The sequence below is a fragment of the Pipistrellus kuhlii genome, unplaced genomic scaffold (assembly GCF_014108245.1).
Source record: "Pipistrellus kuhlii isolate mPipKuh1 unplaced genomic scaffold, mPipKuh1.p scaffold_m20_p_18, whole genome shotgun sequence".
NCBI classification, from domain to species: domain Eukaryota; kingdom Metazoa; phylum Chordata; class Mammalia; order Chiroptera; family Vespertilionidae; genus Pipistrellus; species Pipistrellus kuhlii.
The window spans coordinates 26,150,705-26,170,102 of NW_023425493.1; the positions used below are offsets into that span (position 1 = coordinate 26,150,705).

Below are 19,398 nucleotides of genomic sequence, written 5' to 3' on the forward strand. Positions count from 1 at the left end.
CTGTAAGTAGGTCTTATTTTCGGAGGATGTCTTATTTTGGGGAAACACGGTAGTAAGGGTTAGGCACCAGCTAGATGCAAAGGGCAAAAAGAGAAGTGCGAATAGAGTCTGTACCTCAAGAGCTCTATTTGGGACATACAGTCATAATGTAATGTCATTAAGGACTACAATACAGAGATGGATAAATTAAGAAGAAGTCCAGCTGAAAACTATTCTGCCTGCCTTGGGACCAGGAAGAAATTCAAGGAGAAATAAATCAACAAGGGTAGAAGGATGAGAAAAGTATTCTGTGTAGAAAGAGCAGAAACTGAAATATGTTTTCTACATGGAGAATTTTAGGAGAATTTTGAATATTTCTATCGTTAGAGCAAACTGTAGTCCAACTTAGGATGGCTGGCACATTTTGTTTGGCCTGCATTTTCTCTCTGTGTATTTAATAGCCCAAACTGAAAAATAAGCACATTGCTGGTGTGGCTCACTTGCTTGTAGGGTCTGCCTATGCACTGAAGGGTCTCGGGTTTGATTCCTGGGTTTCAGGTTTAATCCCCGGACAGGAGGCAACTGTTGATGTTTCCCTCTTTCTCTCCCTCTCCCTTCCTCTTTCTCTGAAAGAAATTAAAAAATCAGTAGAGCCCTGGCCGCTTTGGCTCAGTGGATAGAGCGTCAGCCTGCGGACTGAAGGGTCCCAGGTTCGATTCCTGTCAAGGGCACGTACCTTGGTTGTGGGCACATCCCCAGTGGGGGGTGCAGGAGGCAGCTGATCAATTATTCTCTCATCACTGATGTTTCTATCTCTCTCTTCCTTTCCTTTACTCTCTATAATAAATAAAAATATATTTTAATTAATAAAAGATTAGTTTAGACATATGTATATACTTGTGAAAATATTGCCACAATATCTAGGTAACGAATATATCTATCACCTCTAAAAGTTTTCTTGTGTCTTTTTTTCTTTTTATCCTCACCTGAGGATTTTTTTAATATATATATATTTTTTATTGATTTTACATAGAGAGGAATTGAGAGGGAGAGAGAGTTAGAAACGTCGATGAGAGAGAAACATCGACCAGCTGCCTCTTGCACACCCCTCATTGGGGATGTGCCGGCAACCAAGGTAGTGCCCTTGACCGGAATCGAACCTGGGACCTTTCAGTCCCCAGGCCGACACTCTACTCCACTGAGCCAAACCGGTTTCAGCCACCTGAGGATTTCTTAAAAATTTATTTTACAGAGAGAGAGAGAGAGAGAGAGAGAGAGAGAGAGAGAGAGAGAGAGAGAGAGAGAGAGAGAGAGAAATCGATTGGTTGCCTTCCCACCAGGGATCGAACCCCTAACCTGGGTATGTACCCTAACTGGAACTCAAACCCAAGACCCTTCAGAGCACAAGAGAACATTCCAACCAGCTGAGCCACACTGGCCAGAGCTCTTGTCTTTTTGTGTTAATGTATGCTGAGGACACTGACATGAGATCTATCCTTTTACATTTTTTTTTAGTTATTTTTCCCTTTTTTTTCTTTTTTCTTTTTTTTTAACCCTCTTAAATTTTTAAATGCGTACATTTTTAAGTATAGGGAGATGTTTTATAAGTAGAATCAATTGAAATAACCAAAGTCTAGGTGACATTGAACCATTCTTTGAGAAGCTGAAGAAGCAGGTTTTTGGGGAATGTTAACAATTTTAGTTTGTTAGGTCTGAGGTTCCTGTAGAAACCTAAATGGAGGTGTCCAATAGGTCAATGGATTAGTGGAACTGGGGTTCAGGAGAAATGCCTGGGCTAGATATTTAATTTAATAATTGAGCTCTTCCATCAATAATGTTTGATTAAATAATTTCTTTAATTTCCAAGCTGAAGACAACTAAAAGCGTTAGATTAAATACTTTTAAAGATCAAGCCTTGGACAGTGTGGCTCAGTTGATTAAGAGTCATCTTATGCACTGAAAGGTTGCCAGTTCAATTTCCAGTCAGGGTACATGCCTGGGTTGCAGGCTGGATCCCTGGGATGTGCAGGAGGCAGCATATCCATCTCTCTCTCTCTCTCTCTCTCTCTCTCTCTCTCTCTCTCTCTCTCTCTCTCTCCTCTTTCTCTCTCCCTCCCTCCCTCCCTCTCTCTCTCCCCCCCTCCACGTTTTTAATCAATAAAAAATATTTCTTTAAAAGATCAAGAACTAGTACAATGATGAGGAATTATTGGTGTTAGAGCAGGCAAGGGCAGAAAAACAAAGTTGAGATCAGCAGTGGGACTGCTTTTACCTTAAGGTCATTTGCTGATGGGGAACTGGTGGAGAAAACAGGCTGTGTGGGGCAAGTGGGACAAATTTGGAATCCAAATGTCCCCAAAGGTGAGAACCCTGGTAAACCACCATCCTGTTTTGGGCGAGGATCCTGGAAGGCTGCACTCTTAGGAAAAACCTAAGAGTAGGGTAAACTAGAATTAGAAAATCCAGACCCCAAATATTAAAAAAACAAAATTAAAAACCAATTGATGGGTATAACAACAAGTTACCCTGAGAATTGAATAAATGATTCAAGAGAAAGAACAGAAGAAAGCCCTGGCTGGATAGTTCAGTTGATTAGAGTTACTTCCCAATATGCCAAGATATGCCAAGGTGGCAGGTTGCAGGCTCGATCCCAGTCAGGGCACATACAAGGAAGAAATCAACCAATGAATGAAACAACAAATCTATGTCCCCCCCCCCTCTCATAATGATAACAAAAGATGAAAAACCTAAGAGAATGTTAGAGACATAGAGGATACTGTGAGAAAGTCTGACACACCTTTATTTGGAGCCCAGAAGGGGGGAACAATAGGATAGAAACATTATGTGAGGAGATTATGGCTGAGAATCTTAAAAAGTAGATGAAATACATTAAGCCACAAATTCAAGTGCAACAAACCTCAAATAGGATTTAAAAAAAAAATCCATGTCTAAACCCATCAGAATGAAACTGCAGGAAATTAAATAATAAAATCTTTAAAATATAAAAAAGAAGGAAAAAAACCCCAAAACAAAACAAAACAATAAAATATTAAAAAACGATTATTAGCCCTAACTGATTTTGCTCAGTGGATAGAGCATCAGCCTGCAGAATGAAGGGTCCCAGGTCAGGGACATATACCTCGGTTGCCGGTTCATCCCCAGTAGGAGGTATGCAGGAGACAGCTGGTCCATGTTTCTCTCTTATTGATGTTTTTAACGCGCTATTCCTCTCTGTAAAATTTTTTTTAAAAAAGTGTTAATTGCCTTTAAAGGAAAAACTATTATTAGATTGACAACTTTTTTTTTACAGTAAAAAGGGAAGCCATAAGAAGAAGGAGGGAACTTCACGTGAGTCTTAAGCTCAGGAGTTGCTATAGTAACCAATCTAAGGGAATCAGAGGGGATATCTAGGCACAAAGATCTGCAGCCTTTATAAACTGTAGGGAAAAGGGACTCAGTGGGACTCTCCCTCTCTGCATGTGGGAGTCTGTACTTGTTCTTCAACAAATTTCCACCTTTACCACATATACATATGAAGCCACAGACAGTAAAATAACATTGTAAAAGTGATGAAAGAAAATAACTCCCAAACTAGGAAGCCATAGAAGAAAAAAATGTCCTTCGAAAACACAGGTGAAATGAAGATGTATTAATACAAACCCAAACCAAGAAAGCAGCCAGGAGAGGGACTCTAATTCTCAAGCAGAAGGCATGTTATTCCAGGTGAGTGACTGGAGTTGCAGGAAGGAATAAAGAGCATAGTCCCTGGGTGCATGAATGGGTGGAACAACAAATCTCTCTCTCTCTTTCTCATCAATAAAAAATTTAAAAATGATACATTTAGTCAACAAGAAAAATAAAGTTTACCATTAAAAAATGGTAAATCTAAATGACCACTAATTTAATTAATAAACATTAATGTCTAGTGGGATTGAAAGTATATAGATAATTAAATTGTGTGCACATATATACCTACTCCTATCCAAGAGAAGTGAATGCATCTAACCACAAGAATTTTGCAAAAAAAAAAAAAAAAAATGTCCATAACAGCTTTATTTATAATATCAACCCAAATGTGTTTGTCTGTGACTCAGTTGGTTGGAGGTCCTGAATTCATCAAAAGGAGAAAGGACAGACACACACTCCTATGTGGCTCAGTGGTTGAGCATTAACACATTCACCAAGAGGTCACCTGTTTGTGTCCAGTCAAGGCATATGTCCAGGTTGTGGGTTTGATCTACAGTGGGGGGCCTGTAAGAGGCAGTTGATCAATGTTTCTATCTCTCTATCCTTCTCCCTTCCTCTCTCTAAGCAATTAAAAAATATTTTTTAAAAGGAGAAAGGACAAAAAAAAAAAAAAAAGGAGAAAGGACAAACTATGCTATAATTATTCAATGGAATGCTACTCATAAATAAAAAAGGGACAAATTGCTGATAAATGCAAAAACTGGAGATAGGCTGAAAAAAGAGTACATACAGTGTGAGTCCCTTTATTTGAAGTTCAGAAACAGACAAAAGTAATCTACAATCATAGAAATCAAAAGAGAGATTGCCTCTAGTGGTAGGGCAAAGGGGTATCAGCAAACTGAGGTGATTTAAAAAAAAAAGAAGGTAATCTGGGTGTTGGTTCTATAGACAGAATATATTACTAAAAAATAATTGAGCTGTGGGCTTACGATCTGTGCATTTGTTGTAATAAATCACATGTCAATAAAGTATTTAAAAGAATTACGACAACAGCAATAGCATATAATTTTGGAGGGAATGATGATTAATTATTCCTGCATTTTTTAGGAGAAGAATATAAAGTATTATATAAATCAAGGATGCATGTTATAATGTTTAGGGTAGCCAATATAAGAGAAGAAGAAGAGTGATTTTCAATTAACAAAGGCGGGGAGGGAATAATAAACATTAATCAATGCAAAAGGAGGCAAGCAGGGGAGGGGGGAATGTATTACAAGGAGAGGCAAAGCACGTAGTAATCGGATTGATTTAAATGCAAATACAGCATATTGGCATCTGTAACTGGTGAAACCTCGCATGAGGGTAAAATCCGTCCATTTAGAATGAGGAAAGAAAAGAAGTGCGGGGATGGCCGGGTCCTTCTCTCCTTGCTTCTTCCCTTGCTCGCTTTTTCTGAAGTCTCTTCCCGAAGCTGCCTCTGTTTCCTTTCTTAGTCCCTCACCATCAGTGCTTTTCCCTCTGATTCAATCAACACTTGCCTCCTTTGCTCAAAGCCGCTTCTTTTGAGTAGTGTTCACTGCTGCTTGAAGTCCCTTCCTATTCCCTCACTTCACTTGCTAGAGGCAAAAACAGCTTCGAAAGATTGCATTTTTTGAGGGAGGAAAAAGTAGAAGTACGGCGTTTACTTTTACTGAAAAAATAAAAATTATTTTATACTAGTGAGGGGAAAAAACATTGCTAGCAGAGGATGGTTTCGATCCATCGACCTCTGGGTTATGGGCCCAGCACGCTTCCGCTGCGCCACTCTGCTCCTGTGAGTGTAACTGCCTCATGATTCCTATAGAAAGTTTTCTACGTAATCTCTGTCCTGCTCTCTTTACACAGCGCCGTCTAATGTCTGGGGGGCGGGAAAAAAATCCGTCATTAAGGTCTAGCGTGTTCTTATTGGCTAGTTCCTGACGCAGCAGGGATTTTCATTGGTTCACAAGCCTGCTTTCCGCGGTGAACCAATAGGCACGGGCGGAGGAGGAAGGCGGGAGCCAATCGCACCGCAGTTTGTTGGGACACGCCGGCAAGCCGTCTCTGCGCCGGTCGGCTTCTCGGAGGAGAGGGGCGGTTGGTGTGGCTTCCATTGTTCCGGATTTGGGGAGCCATGAGGTAAGGACTCGGAGGTCTGGGGAGGTGTGGGGTGTCTGGCCGAGATTTTGGGGGAGGTGGGCCGGAGGGAGGCGCAGGACCGGGAAGGACCACGTGTCTGGGGCCCCAGGCCTGGGCTAGGGGGGAGATCGGAGGCCGCGGAGGCGGGGAGACCTGGGCCCGGGATGGAGGGTTCCGCATCTGCATTTCGGAGGGGTTCAGGTGAGGGGGTGTCCGCAGGCCCCAGGAAGAGCAACCCTCGCGTCTCCCCCTGTAGCCCGAGAAGGCTTGAACGAGGCCTCGTTCATCCTGAGTGCTTGACCACATCTGCCCGAGAAATGCTTTACTGTCTCAATGAATAAAGAAGCGATCTTTAGTCTCTGATTTGTTAGAGTTGGCGTGTCCCAGGGATTATGGGGTATATAGGGCTCAGTATCCAGAACGAGGGGGTCATGGGTGAGATAGGGCTTTGAAATGGGGAGAAAGGTAAGTGGGAATGGGGATTCTTAGTGTCCAAAGGAAAGTTCGGAGGTGGAGGTAGGCCGACTTGAAATGATAGGCCGGTATGGTGGAGAAACACGTTCAAGTCTATTTGTTTTATGCGTTTCCAGGGGCGACAGAGGCCGCGGTCGTGGCGGGCGCTTTGGTTCCAGAGGAGGCCCAGGAGGAGGGTGAGTGCCAGTTTGTAGCATCTCTTCCCATTTCCGTCATCCGAGGAAGAGTTTGGAGGGGGCTAACGGTCCCTGCTTTTGTGATCCAGCCGGGGTTTAGAAACCACACGCTCGCCTGTTAAACGAGTTTGGCCCCCTAAGCTACGTTACTTTATTTCCTGCAGTTAATAATTTGGACTGTTTCTCTTGTTTTAGGTTCAGGCCCTTCGTGCCACACATCCCATTTGATTTTTATTTGGTGAGTACCATTGCCCCGTGCCCCCATTGACAGAAATGGAGCTGCCCACTTTTCACTGTACTTTCCTGGAGCCCACCATCTCCCCGTTAAAATGCTGGTTGCAGTAGGAAAAGGGATTAGTGACTAGAGTTGGCTTTGAATCAGCTGCATGTTGCCAAAAACAGTATACCAGAGAGCAGGGTAGGGAAGCTAATTCCTTGGCCATTATTGGCAGTAACATGTTTATTATGTTTGTTCTGAATATTGCATCTCTGGCTTATCTGTTAATGTAAAGGTGGCAAGAGCTTAAGTTATGGCTGTTTCTTCCAGTTTGTATCCTTGTTTGGACATCTTAAGGAGTAAAAACAAGTGTTGAAAGATTTTTTTGTTTTCAATTTTTTCTGTTATAGCAACAGAAAAATAATCTCCCCAGTATATTATTTTTTAAAAAATATTTTTATTGAGGACTTGTATGCATGCATATGAGCATAACCGATGGACACAGATGGGGGGTTGGGGAGGTGGGTAGTGAGGGCATGTGCAGGGGGTGTGTAGGAATTGGAGTGGCTGGAGAGAGGTAATTGGCGGGGGAGGGGGGAGATTTATGTAATACGTTTAAAGAATTAAAAAAATAATTTCAGAGAGAGGGGGAGGTAGAAACATCAATGATGAAAGAGAATCATTGATAGGCTGTCTCCTGCACACCCTTACTGGTGATGGAGCCCGAAACCTGGGCATGTGCCCTTGAGTGGAATTGAACCTGGGACCCTTTAGTCTGCAGGCCAATGCTCTATCTGCTGAGCCAAACCAGCCAGGGCTGTATATTGATAAATAATAAGTAGTTGTTTATTTCTGGTTTAGTGTGAAATGGCCTTCCCTCGGGTTAAGCCAGCAGCTGATGAATCTTCCTTCAGTGAGGCATTGCTGAAAAGAAATCAGGACCTTGCTCCTAATTCTGCTGAACAGGTATATTCTTTTGGCTTTTCCCTTGGAATTTCTCTGAGAAAGCTAGAGAAGTGAGTACCTACCGGTGAGGTTACTGTTATCAGAGCCCAGACTTCACAGGTTTATATTGGCCGCCCTCTCCTACCCCTCCCAGCCTTGTACATGGGGTGTATGTTCTGAGACCCACACTGTTTGCCTGAAACTGTGGATAGGACTGAGTCTTGTATATACTGCCTTATTTCCTGTACAGATGTACCTATGATAAAGTTTAATTTGCAGATTAGACACAGTAAGAGCTTAATAGCAGTAACTATAACTTCTAAAATAGAACAATTACAATAATATACCGTAATAAAAGGTATGTGGTTATGGTCTCTCAAAATCTCTTGCTGTGGATGATACGATCCTATGCCTACAGGAGGCAGTGAAGTGAGGTGAATGACAGGCACTGGCATAGCCTAGGCAGCTCACTGGAAGGCTTACTTGAATGAAGCACATGGACACCTCAACAGTGGCTCTGATAACAGGGCTATGGGAGGTAGCATGTACAGCATGAATATATTAGACAAAGGGGTGACATCCTTAGGGGGATGTTTAAAACTTATGCATTATTTCTGGAAATTTTCCATTTAATATTTTCCTAACACAGTTGACTGCAGGTAACGGAAATCATGGAAAACAAAACTGGCAAAGTGGACTACTCTAAAATTGTTCCCCTTATTCTCATTGTGAGTGGAGGAAGAGTGCCAAATTACATATGCCTTCATATTTTTATTGGGGAATCTATCTTTGAGATAAAAAAAAGTTTTATTCTGGCACTTTCAAGGCCAGATGGGTGTTCTCAAAGCACTATATTGGTATTGATTCAGCTTGCATGGAAGGGACTAGGGGGAAATAATTCAAACTGGGAAGTTGCTTATAATTTTTCACCTGAGGTTGTTTTTGTTTCCTGCTGTTTTTCAGGCCTCTATCCTTTCTCTGGTGACAAAAATAAACAATGTGATTGACAATTTGATTGTGGCTCCAGGGACATTTGAAGTGGTGAGTTTTTGATTATTTAGTCTTGGAAAAGGGCAGCCTTGGTCGTGTGGAAATTACACTGCCTCCTGTTTTTTTAATTCTTCCATTACCTATTACCAAAGCCACGCCTACATGGGAAAGTACAATGGAATGCCTTCGTGGTACTGATCTTGGGGACAAGACTTGTATTATTGTTTTCAGCTCACAATGAAAGGCTTTTCTTAATAGTTTTGGGATATGATTTGACCTGTGCAACTTCCAAATCTGGGTAATAAGCAGCTGTGTTGTAACTGAGCTCTGAGAGGTACTAGGCAGTCTTTTCACTCTCTCTCTCTGAAATCCTTTTTCCAACAGCAAATTGAAGAAGTGCGACAGGTTGGATCATATAAAAAGGGAACAATGACTACAGGACATAATGTGGCTGACCTGGTGGTAATCCTCAAGATTTTGCCAACATGTGAGTTTCCCTCTTTCTGGTTATGGAAACAGAACACAGCAGTTGGGTTTGAGGCATGGGGATCTTTAAAGCCCAAATTTCTCTCCTTTTCTCTCATTTCAGTGGAAGCTGTGGCTGCCCTGGGGAACAAAGTCGTGGAAAGCCTCAGAGCACAGGATCCTTCTGAAGGTTTGAGTTTGTTGCTGAACACGTATTTAGTGGTCTTAAGAGCCGGATCTGTAATTTTAAGTGTACAGTTAAAGTCTTGCCAGAGAAAATGTGCATGGAGAGCTTTATGTTGGGGAAGTGTGGGCGAGATCGCCATTGTTCAAAATCCTGTTGATCTCCTTTACTTTTTTTCTTTTTTTTGTTGACACGATATTTACCTTTAAAACTCTATTCTAAATCCTCATTCTGGACTCTTGCTGCTTTTGAAAACCTATCAATTCACTAATGGAAATCTGAGGGTTAGAGCTTTTGAATTTTTTTCTTTTCTTTTAGTTTTGACCATGCTGACCAACGAAACTGGCTTTGAGATCAGTTCTTCTGATGCAACAGTGAAGATTCTCATTACAACAGTGCCACCCAATCTCCGAAAACTGGATCCAGAACTCCATTGTTAGTCCTTTTTTTTCCATTGCTGGGAAATTTGGAGGAAATTCAAAACATGGGATACAGTTGCTGTTGAGTTTACTTAGCTTGTTGCTATTCCACATAAAACCTTCTGCAACCTAAGTTTACTCCCAAACTTTGTTACCTCCGTCTGTAAATTGGAGACAGGTTTACCAGCTTGCTAGTGAAATTATCAAAGATAGGATGACCAGGAAAGCAGTTTGAGGGCTTAAGAACTATGGAAATACTATGGAGTTGGGTTAGGCTTTTGGAAAACATTGTGGATCATGTATGCTTCTAGATTTGGTCTGGGGAAAAGTAGAGAGTTTTGGACAAGTGATTTGCTGATCTGAGGAACAGAGTGGTTAATTTTTTATTTTTATTATTTTTTAATCCTCACCCAGGACATGTATTTTTATTTATTATTTTTTTATTTTTATTTTTTTTAGTGAGAGGAAAGGGGGAGAGAAACATTAATTGGTTGCCTTGCGTATGTACCCTGCCGGAATTAAACCTGCGATCTAGGTATATGCTTGGTGTGGGAATGGAACCCACAACCTTTTTAAAAAATTATTTTAAAAATTATTGATTTTAGAGAGAGAAAAACATCTATTTGTTGTTCCACTTATCTATGCAGTCATTGGCTTTTTTCTTTTTAGCATAGTTTTATTTTTTAATATTTTTATTGATTTCAGAGAGGAAGGAAGAGGGAGAGAGAAACATCCATGATGAGAGAATCATGGATCGGTTGCCTCCTGCAAGCCCCCACTGGGGATCGAGCCCACAACCTGGGCATGTGCCTTTGACCAGAATCGAACCTGTGACCTTTCAGTTTGCAGGCAGGTGCTCTATCCACTGAGCAAAACCGGCTAGGGCAACTGGATGGTTTTTTGTGGGCCCTGACCAGGGAATCAAACCCTCAACCTTGATATATTGGGGATGACGCTCTAACCAACTGAGATACGTGGCCAGGGTGAACCCACAACCTTTTGGTGCATGGGATGGTGCTCCAATTAATCGAGCTACACCAGGGCGAACAAAAACATGGTGTGGTTCAGGAATTACGTTATCCTGTCATCCTTCCAAGTTACTGAACTGTGGTAGTGGGGTTGAATTGCTTGCTTAATAGGAATGTTTCATCTTGGCCTGTCATGCTTCTAGTGGACATCAAGGTGTTGCAGAGTGCCTTAGCAGCCATCCGACATGCTCGCTGGTTTGAAGAAAACGCTTCTCAGTCTACGTGAGTTTCCCTTCCATATTTGAGCTATGGTAACTTAACCCTTCTAACTACAGTACAGGATACTGCTCTGCTTCCTCTGACAACTATTTTGCCTTCAACTTCTGTCTCGATTCTGAATTTTACGTTAAGCAAAATTCAAATGGAAATGGAAAGGAGAGAATGTGTAGTTCTGGAAATAGCTTTAGCTGTGTACCTCGGATGTGGCAGTGCATGATCATATTACTTTTACTCTGGTTCCCTCCTACCTCTAGAGTTAAAGTTCTCATCAGACTTCTGAAGGACCTGAGGATTCGTTTTCCTGGCTTTGAGCCCCTCACACCCTGGATCCTTGACCTACTCGTAAGTAAAGGGCAGTTGTTCCTATCATCCCTATTTAATAATTCTCTGATATCTACCAGAATCTGAAGTTTGGTGAAGCTTAAAAAATATTTTATTGCTGGACAAGTAATTCAATAAAGATTTTTTAAAGTAAAGAGTAGTTATTAAAAAAAAAAAAAAAAAAAAAGTAGTTATTAATGCCCCTTTGTCTTATTACTGTCATTTCACTAATATAATAATGGAGAGGACATACTAGATGAGCAGTCACTTAAGAATCCCTTCTGGCCGGGACCGGTTTGGCTCAATGGATAGAGCGTCGGCTTGGGGAATGAAAAGTCCCGGGTTCGATTCCCATCAAGGGCATGTACCTTGGTTACGGGCATATCCCCAGTAGGGGGTGTGCAGGAGGCAGCTGATCGATGACTCTCCCTCATCGATGTTTCTAACTCTCTATCTCTCCCTTCCTCTCTGTACAAAATCAATAATATATATATATATATATATATATATATATATATATATATATATATATATATAAAGAATTGAAGATGCCCTAGAAAAAAGAATCACCTTAAAAAAAAAAAAAAAAGGATCCCTTCTGAAGGTGGAAGTTTTGACTTGGCCTTAATAACCAGTTTTCCTCATGATAGCTGTTTTAGTTCGTTTGAAAATAGATTGCTTTTTTATGGCACACCTACCTGATTTATTCTTTTCCAGGGGCACTATGCCGTGATGAACAACCCCACCAGACAGCCTCTGGCGCTTAATGTGGCATACAGGTATAGCATGCTTCTCTGGGTAGGGACTGGAGGTCAATTGTGTTGTGTGCTCTTTTAATACCTCCCTGTGTTGCAGGCGTTGCTTGCAGATTCTGGCTGCAGGACTGTTCTTGCCAGGGTCCATGGGCATCACAGACCCGTGTGAGAGTGGCAACTTCAGAGTACACACAGTCATGACCTTGGAACAGCAGGTAATGGAATAGTTCTGAAATGGTCTGTTGTGACACTCTTGAATACTCCTGGGTCTGAAGGTAGAGGGATTGTGGTCTTTGGGGTCAAGGATATGGGGCTTGAAATTAAAAGGTTATCTTCATCTCTCTTTTCATGAGAATGTTAATCAAACAAGATATTTTGATTATACTTCCTTATTTATCCTCACTTTGCTCTCCTTCAGGACATGGTCTGCTACACAGCCCAGACTCTGGTCCGAATCCTCTCACATGGTGGCTTTAGGAAGATCCTTGGCCAGGAGGGTGATGCCAGCTGTGAGTGATCCTGGGTTGGAGATTCTTTGGGGGTATTCTGTGGTTTACAAAGAAACTACACTGCTCAGATGTCTTAATATTTCCACTGTGTCGATTATGACTTGTGTGCTGGGCTACTTGTCTGAAATCACACCTTTTTTCTCTGCTAGATCTTGCTTCTGAAATAACTACTTGGGATGGAGTGATAGTGACACCTTCAGAAAAGGCTTATGAGAAGCCACCAGAGAAGAAGGAAGGAGAGGAAGAGGAGGAGAATACAGAAGAACCACCTCAAGGAGAGGAGGAGGAAAGCATGGAGACTCAGGAGTGACTGTCCCTTCTCTTCACCCTTTCTTACTCAAGGGGAAGATTGGAGCCTACCCTAACTGCTATTGGGCTTTGTATGGTGGCATTTTTGAGGGATAGGAGAGATGGCAAATACAAACTCTACGGAAGGAAATGGCATCCCACTGAATTCTTAACTGACTTAGTAGCCAGAAGTCTCCCACCTCTAGTGAAGCCGGTTACCAACTTTTCTTCAAAATGTTGTAGAATCCCCAGCTCCTTGAAATCTCTCCTCAACCAGTTCTGTTGTTGTTGAAACGTCAACTGTTCATGCCTGGAGTTTTTGTTTTTTTTGTTTTTCTAAGAAAAATAAAGTACTTCCTAGTAGGACTCTTTCTTGGTCTTGCATTTAAGTATTACCTAGCCACCTTTTTTACTCTCTGTGCTCTTCATTGAAAAAGCTACTCGAGTACTTTCATTGTGAACGCTAGGTCACAATTTGAAGCTGTATTTGAATTTATTAAAGTACAAAGATTCTTGGAACCTTATCATATACCAAAGTAAACTAGAATATTGTTTAAGCATTTATTGAATTAAATGGTTCCAGCAAGACTACTGTGTTCAAGCCAGTGAGATCTATAAGAGGGTGGATGGGTGACTGCCTGCCCTCCAAATCTCAAGCATAAACAGGAAAACGAGAAGTCACAGGTAGAGGATGTACTGCTCAGGCACCAACAACTTTACCAACGTTTCCAGCCACGTGATAGGAAGCCCCTCCTGGTTAACTAGATTTGAAGAAAGTTAACTAGGAACTCGAGAATGTACCTTTAAAAAATGTAAGGGTCTCGGCTCATTCTTGGAAGTAAGAGCTGGAATAAATCCTTTGGGATCCGGAGTCCTGCTAAAGAGATTTCTGTGGACCCCCACATAAATGGGTACGACCGTTTCAAACAATCCATAGGATTATCAATGTCCCAGGGTTATAGGGTGTCCTGGAGGAAATGAGGCAGGTGGAAAACAGTACTTGAGCTATTCTGAGGCCCATCTTCTGTTACTTGCTTGGGGATCCAGGGGGGTAAACTCCTGAATCCAACATTGCCCTCCTTCGGGCTGTTTCCTTGGCAACACTGTGGTTTAGCCGCCTCAGCCGCTCCTATAAGACAAATGTGTAATCTTAACTGCTCTGTGGAAGGCTTCAGAGCCCACTTGTTACCAAATAAAGAATAAACGGTTCTAGTATTACAGATACTAATTTAGTTGACAACTCCCTTAACCCCAAAGACTTGAAGAATGACTTTCATTGAGTTGGAGATGGGAGACATCTCTTGAAAAGTGGAGATATACACTGAGAACTTATAAAGCAGAGCAAAGGAAATTCTTTTACCTGGGCATTTTGTAGAATGTTATTGACCAAGACAACTCGTCGCCGGGCATTAAGTAGCTTCTTTACATAGGGGTCGAGATCCAGGGCCACTTTCTGATCCTCATTGATACGGCACAGCTCTGTGGGTGTAACGTAAGGTGCAACTAATACCTACTGGCTCATTTCTTGTTTGTTGGCAAAGTAGGAGGAAAACACTCTTGCACCTCAAAGACCATAGTCACGAGAAACTTATACAGGAATCTGAGGCAGCGTTGCCATGCCGCAAGGAAGTGACAGAACCTCAGCCCAGAGGAGGGACGGCAAAACAAGGTTCTGAAAGCAAGCTGAGGGATTCCGAATACACAGGGATGCTTACTCACCAGTAGCTAGGTTGTCAATTTGTTCCCGCAGCTCTACCTGGCTCTCTCTGCAAAGAAATAAAAGAGCTACAGGGTCAATGAATCAATGGACTCAAGAAACCTGTTCCCCTACGTGTTTCCCAAGTACTGGGCCGCAGGCCCACCCCCGCACCCGGAGGCCATTCCGTGCAGCCTGCAGTTTCCCCATATTCTTAGCCCCATCAGAACCCTGACAGCAACCCGTCTGGACTCCGCCCTTTTTTGGCCCCGCCCCACACGAGAACCAGAAACCGAGAGGCCCCGCCCAACCTCCCCTCTCGGGCACCTGACGGCGTGGACGTGAGAGTCGAGCTGCTGCACAGCGGGTCGCAGAAACTCGAGGAGCCCCTCGGCGAAGATGTCGCGGCCTGCCGGCCCCGCCACCGGCGTCCCTGCCCCGGACACAGTGGTGGAACCAGCCCCCGCCATCATGAGATACCCTTATCCCGGAACGTGCCGCGAGGGCCGCCGGGAACTGAAGCCCCGCCGAAGTGCGCCGCGCGGGGGCGCCCGAGTAAGGCGGGCTTCCGCTCAGCCCCCGGGATTTCTGGGAAATGGAGTCTCTGGAGCCGGCAGGGCGGGGAGAAGGCCGGGGCCATTAACGCAGCGTTTTTCAACCGCTGTTCCGCGGCACACTAGTGATGTTGCCTGGTGTGCCGTAGGTGCAGACAAGACAAGAATTTTATAATTTTTCACTATTTTGTTTACTTAATATTTCATAATAAAGTAATTATAAAATACTTTCTTTGTGTTTATTTGATTCCTATTCAAGAGAATTATTTTATATATAGTCAATATAGGCACAGAGTTAAATTTTTTAACATTTTCTAATGGTGGTGTGCCTCGTGATTTTTTTCATGAAACAAGTGTGCCTTTGCCCAAAAAAGGTTGAAAAACACTGCATTAACGCACTGGGAGTTGTAGTTCTTTATAGGCCTTGAAGGTGCGGATTTTTAATATCTCCAGACTTCAGTAGCTTAGGGGAAGGAATAATTTTGGGAGACGGGTATTTGTTGTTTTCTCCAAAGGTGAAAATTCTTTTTATTATTATTTATTTTCCTTAATATCTTTTTTATTTTTATTGAAAAATTTATTCTTAAATCCCTAGTTGGTCATAGCCTTCCTAGCCTAATTTATGGGAAAACCAGATTACATTCATAGTACAGTTTTATATTTCTAAATTTACCGGTACAGTTTTTAAAAAATCCTCACCCAAGGATTCGTTCATTAACTTTTATTATTTTAATTTTAATATATTTTTATTGATTTCAGAGAGAAAGGGAGAGGGGGGGGGAAAGATCAGTGATGAGAGAGAATCATGGATTGACTATCTCCTGCATGCCCCCCACTGGGACCAAACCCACCACCTGGGGCATATGCCCTTGACTGGATTTGAACCTGGGACCCTTCAGTCCCCAGCATGTGCTTTATCTGCTTAGCCAAACCAGCTAGGGCTATTCATTGACTTTTAGAGGGGAAAGGGGAAGAGGAAGAAACATTAATAGGTCAGGAGTATACCAAGAGGCAACAGATAGCTGAAACCGGTTTGGCTCAGTGGATAGAGCGTAGGCCTGCAGACTGAAAGGTCCCAGGTTCAATTCTGGTCAAGGGCATGTACCTTGGTTGCGGCACATCCCCAGTGGGGATGTGTAGGAGGCAGCTGATCGATGTTTCTAACTCTCTACCCCGGTCCCTTCCTCTTTATAAAAAAAAATCAATAAAAATATATATTTTTTAAAAAAGAGGCAACAGATAGTTGTATCTCTTTCACATTGATGTTTCTCTCTGCATCTCTCTCTTTACCTTCCTTCCTCTCTAAAATAAATTTTAAAAAGATGGTTAAAGTGCTTATTTTTGTGTAACGTGCATTTTGCCACAGTAAAAAAATATTTTAGCCATGGCTGGGTAGCTCAGTTGGTTAGAGCATCCTCGAAATATACCAAGATTGCAGGATTGATTAATCCCCAATGAATGCATAAATAAGTGGAACAACAAAATCAATGTTTCTCTGTTTCCTCCCCCTCCTTTCCACTCTCTCTAAAAGTCAATGGAGAAATTTCCTCTGGTGAGGATTAACAACAATAACAAAACAAATGGATATATATATATCTCAAATTATAATAATTAAAAAGATTTAAAAAAAGAAGCTGGTTCTCTGAGGAAAATGACTTTTGGTTTATGTTTTCCTTTCCACTCCTTATCATCCTGACTTGCTCTTATCTTTCAGGAAGCCATTGCAACAGCCTCCTGATCTTGCCTCTAGTCTTTCTACTCGCCAGATCATTCTGCATTCTAAAATACCAGTCAGATGAAAGGGAATTTTAGAATCCTTTCCTTGGTTCCTTGGATATCTCTGTGAGGAAAACTGGGCAAGGGTCTTCCAGAAACCATGAAGTTTGATAACAGGTTGAAGGCCAGTGTTGGTTCAATTATTCATTCTCTAAACATTTATCAAATTCCAGGCATCATGACATAAGGTATTCAGCACAAAATCCCCCTCCTCCCGGCTTGCACCCCTATCACATTGCAGTGGCTTTCCAGTCCTTGGCTTTTGCATAAAGGCTGAAAGAGATCCTAAGAACGCCCCTTCTCTTCTGTCTCCCATCTCCTCACCCCCTGGGTGTGCTTAGGTTGACCTGCCCCCTCCTTGCAGGCAATTTGAATGTGGGTAGTGGGGTATATGTCCATGAGGAAACTATAGGAACAGCTGTTCTGGCTCAGGCAATTCAGCCACACACAGTACCCTCTGTCTGACAGGTTAGTTGCACCCCTATACCCACTGAATGGGGCAGAGAGGGCGGTCAGTTATCAGAGAGTTCTTGTGGTAGGTAGTGGGCACAGAATGGTATCTGGTGGTGGCTTTAACTGGGGAAGGAGACCTGAGAGTAAGACTTGTTAGGTGCAGGTAAGGGACAAGGATTTCCTAGTCCACCTGATTCCTGGGAGATGAGAACTTTGTGTGGAGAGCTCTACAATGTTTCAATGGCAGAACTGAAAGGGGCAGCAGTAGTGGCGGTGCTGTTGGCACTTAGACATGAACGGAGCAAGGACAGGGGGTCAGGTACAGAAGGTCACCAGGATGGAAAGCCCCATGTGCCTAGCAATGGGTAATTGTAGGGTGGGACCTCACCTCCAGGGTGACCTTTTCTCCCCTAGCATATCTCAGGTCCATGAGGTTAGGACTCCCTGACCTTTCCTCTCTAGAGATAACATCTAGGCCTCAGTTGCATTTCAGCTCCAGGCAGAAAAGCAACAAAACCAACCCCCACTGACGTCAGGTGTCTGACTAGATGCATGGAATAATAACCCCCTGCCCTAGTGCTGGCCAACCAATCAGTGGAGACCATAACTCTGAATGGACACACCTGGAAAACTGCTAATCTTCCATTAAGATATTTCCCTGGGACTCCCCTAAAATCTCCACTCTTAAAATCCTTAGGATGGAGGCCCCAGCACGCTCTATCTCAAGGGTCCCACGTTCAATTCTGGTCAAGGGTTGTGGGCTCAGTCCCCGGTGGGGGGAGTGCAGGAGGCAGCCAATCTATGATTCCCTTTCATCATTGATGTTTCTCTCTCTCTTCATCTCTGAAATAAAAATTTTTTTAAATTAATAAAAATAGAGGCTTTATGAAGCCTCAGCTGTCACAGGCCTTTTAGCCTGCCAGCCCTACAAGGTAAGAGGGCCATGGTGGCTGCCGTCACCATCACTGACCCCAGAGCCTTCCTGGGCTGGGCCTGTTTCCACTAACACACATTCTCCTTGGCATACAACATGCTCTTTTAGGTTTGGATACCTTTGTATTTGTTGTTCCCTCTACTTGGAATACTCTTCCTTGTCTGTTAAACTTTCCTAGGACTTTCAAGATCCAGTTTGTCATTCTCTTCTCTATGCACCCAGTGCCCTTCTAACAAATAATGCCTTGTTTGTGTCTGCATGACAAGTCCTCTGCAGATGGTGGTTGAATGAGTAAAAGACTGACGTAGGAGCCAGGCTGACTCCAGGTCCCACACTATCGGGGACACTCAATAGGGACAGAGGATGGCAGAAATGGGACACAAGCCTCAGGTGCTAGAATTGCAGTGAGCAGCAGGTGGGGCTAGAGAGCCTGTGACTGTAGGGGAATTCCTTGTACCCACTATTGGGAATGAAGGAGGAATACAAGAGGCAGAAAGAGAAGGGAGCTTAGGCTCCACTGGGACCCTCAAAGCCCCCACCCTCCACCCCACCAGAATGCCTCAGGGTCCCTTGAACACCAGGAAATATCGACATTTTCATAGTCAAGATTTGATTTTAGAAATGAGGCCCGACCTGGCCTTAGCTCCCTGCACTGCCCAGTGGAGCCAGTGCCAAGAGTGTAGAGGACATGGAACAAATCCTTTTGAACAGACACCGTAGGCACTAAGAACAATGAGTCAGCAGAATGTGGTGGGATTGGGAGCACTCTGGGCAGGGGGACCCTGAGCTATAAGAGTCTAGGAGAGAGCGACTAAGGTACACCCAGTGCCTTTGGAGGTTCCCTCCTCAAAGGACCCAAGCTTCCTAGCCCCAACTGCTCCTCCTTAGCCCAGGGAGTTGAGGCATCCAGGGATTCTATCCTGAGGTTACCTCCTCAAAGGAATTCCATTAGTGGATGAAGGGGGTGGTGATGGGAGGCACCTGCTGCCACCCTCTGCCCCTTTCCCCACTTCTGGATTCCTTCCATAGTTTTTATCCTGGAAATTTTGCTAAGTCTGGGGACAGCTCCAAATAAGGGAAGATGGGCATGAGCATAGAGGTGTGAGTTGCACAGAGTTGAAATGGGACACTGTAAGACTGTGGCCTTCACCTCTGTTCCTACCAAGTTCCCC

The 19,398-nt window shown here is 43.1% G+C and overlaps 2 protein-coding genes and 1 non-coding gene across 4 annotated transcripts; 1 reads left to right on the plus strand and 2 right to left on the minus strand.

Moving 5' to 3' along the window:
- Positions 1–5,404: 5,404 nt before the first annotated feature.
- Positions 5,405–5,476, minus strand: TRNAM-CAU. Its single transcript has one exon. It is a non-coding gene; the product is annotated as a tRNA-Met (tRNA).
- Positions 5,477–5,692: 216 nt separating this feature from the next.
- On the plus strand, positions 5,693–13,179 carry ILF2 (interleukin enhancer binding factor 2). The gene is made up of 14 exons (XM_036441736.2): positions 5,693–5,823; positions 6,414–6,473; positions 6,669–6,711; positions 7,552–7,656; positions 8,599–8,676; positions 9,010–9,112; positions 9,215–9,280; positions 9,593–9,709; positions 10,865–10,943; positions 11,195–11,282; positions 11,979–12,040; positions 12,117–12,231; positions 12,435–12,525; positions 12,675–13,179. The coding sequence occupies exons 1-14, from the start codon at positions 5,819–5,821 to the stop codon at positions 12,833–12,835; spliced, it is 1,173 nt and encodes a 390-aa protein (XP_036297629.1). The 5' UTR covers positions 5,693–5,818; the 3' UTR covers positions 12,836–13,179.
- A 181-nt stretch (positions 13,180–13,360) lies between these two features.
- Positions 13,361–15,064, minus strand: SNAPIN (SNAP associated protein). Of its 2 annotated transcripts, XM_036441782.2 has the most exons (4): positions 14,837–15,064; positions 14,533–14,579; positions 14,174–14,292; positions 13,361–13,942 (listed from the first exon to the last, which is right to left on the minus strand). In XM_036441782.2, the coding sequence occupies exons 1-4, from the start codon at positions 14,980–14,982 to the stop codon at positions 13,841–13,843; spliced, it is 414 nt and encodes a 137-aa protein (XP_036297675.1). In that variant the 5' UTR covers positions 14,983–15,064; the 3' UTR covers positions 13,361–13,840. The 2 variants fall into 2 exon arrangements, with proteins under 2 accessions (XP_036297675.1, XP_036297676.1); XM_036441783.2 differs by lacking the exon at positions 14,174–14,292.
- Positions 15,065–19,398: the final 4,334 nt, after the last annotated feature.

Coding starts and splice junctions, on each gene's coding strand:
- ILF2 (XM_036441736.2), top strand. Junction 12,041..12,116: donor GCGCTTAATGTGGCATACAG/GTATAGCATGCT, acceptor CCTGTGTTGCAG/GCGTTGCTTGCAGATTCTGG. Junction 12,232..12,434: donor TCATGACCTTGGAACAGCAG/GTAATGGAATAG, acceptor GCTCTCCTTCAG/GACATGGTCTGCTACACAGC.
- SNAPIN (XM_036441782.2), bottom strand. CDS start 14,982: ATGATGGCGGGGGCTGGTTCCACCACTGTGTCCGGGGCAGGGACGCCG. Junction 14,293..14,532: donor AATTGACAACCTAGCTACTG/GTGAGTAAGCAT, acceptor TTACACCCACAG/AGCTGTGCCGTATCAATGAG. Junction 13,943..14,173: donor ACATTCTACAAAATGCCCAG/GTAAAAGAATTT, acceptor TTTGTCTTATAG/GAGCGGCTGAGGCGGCTAAA.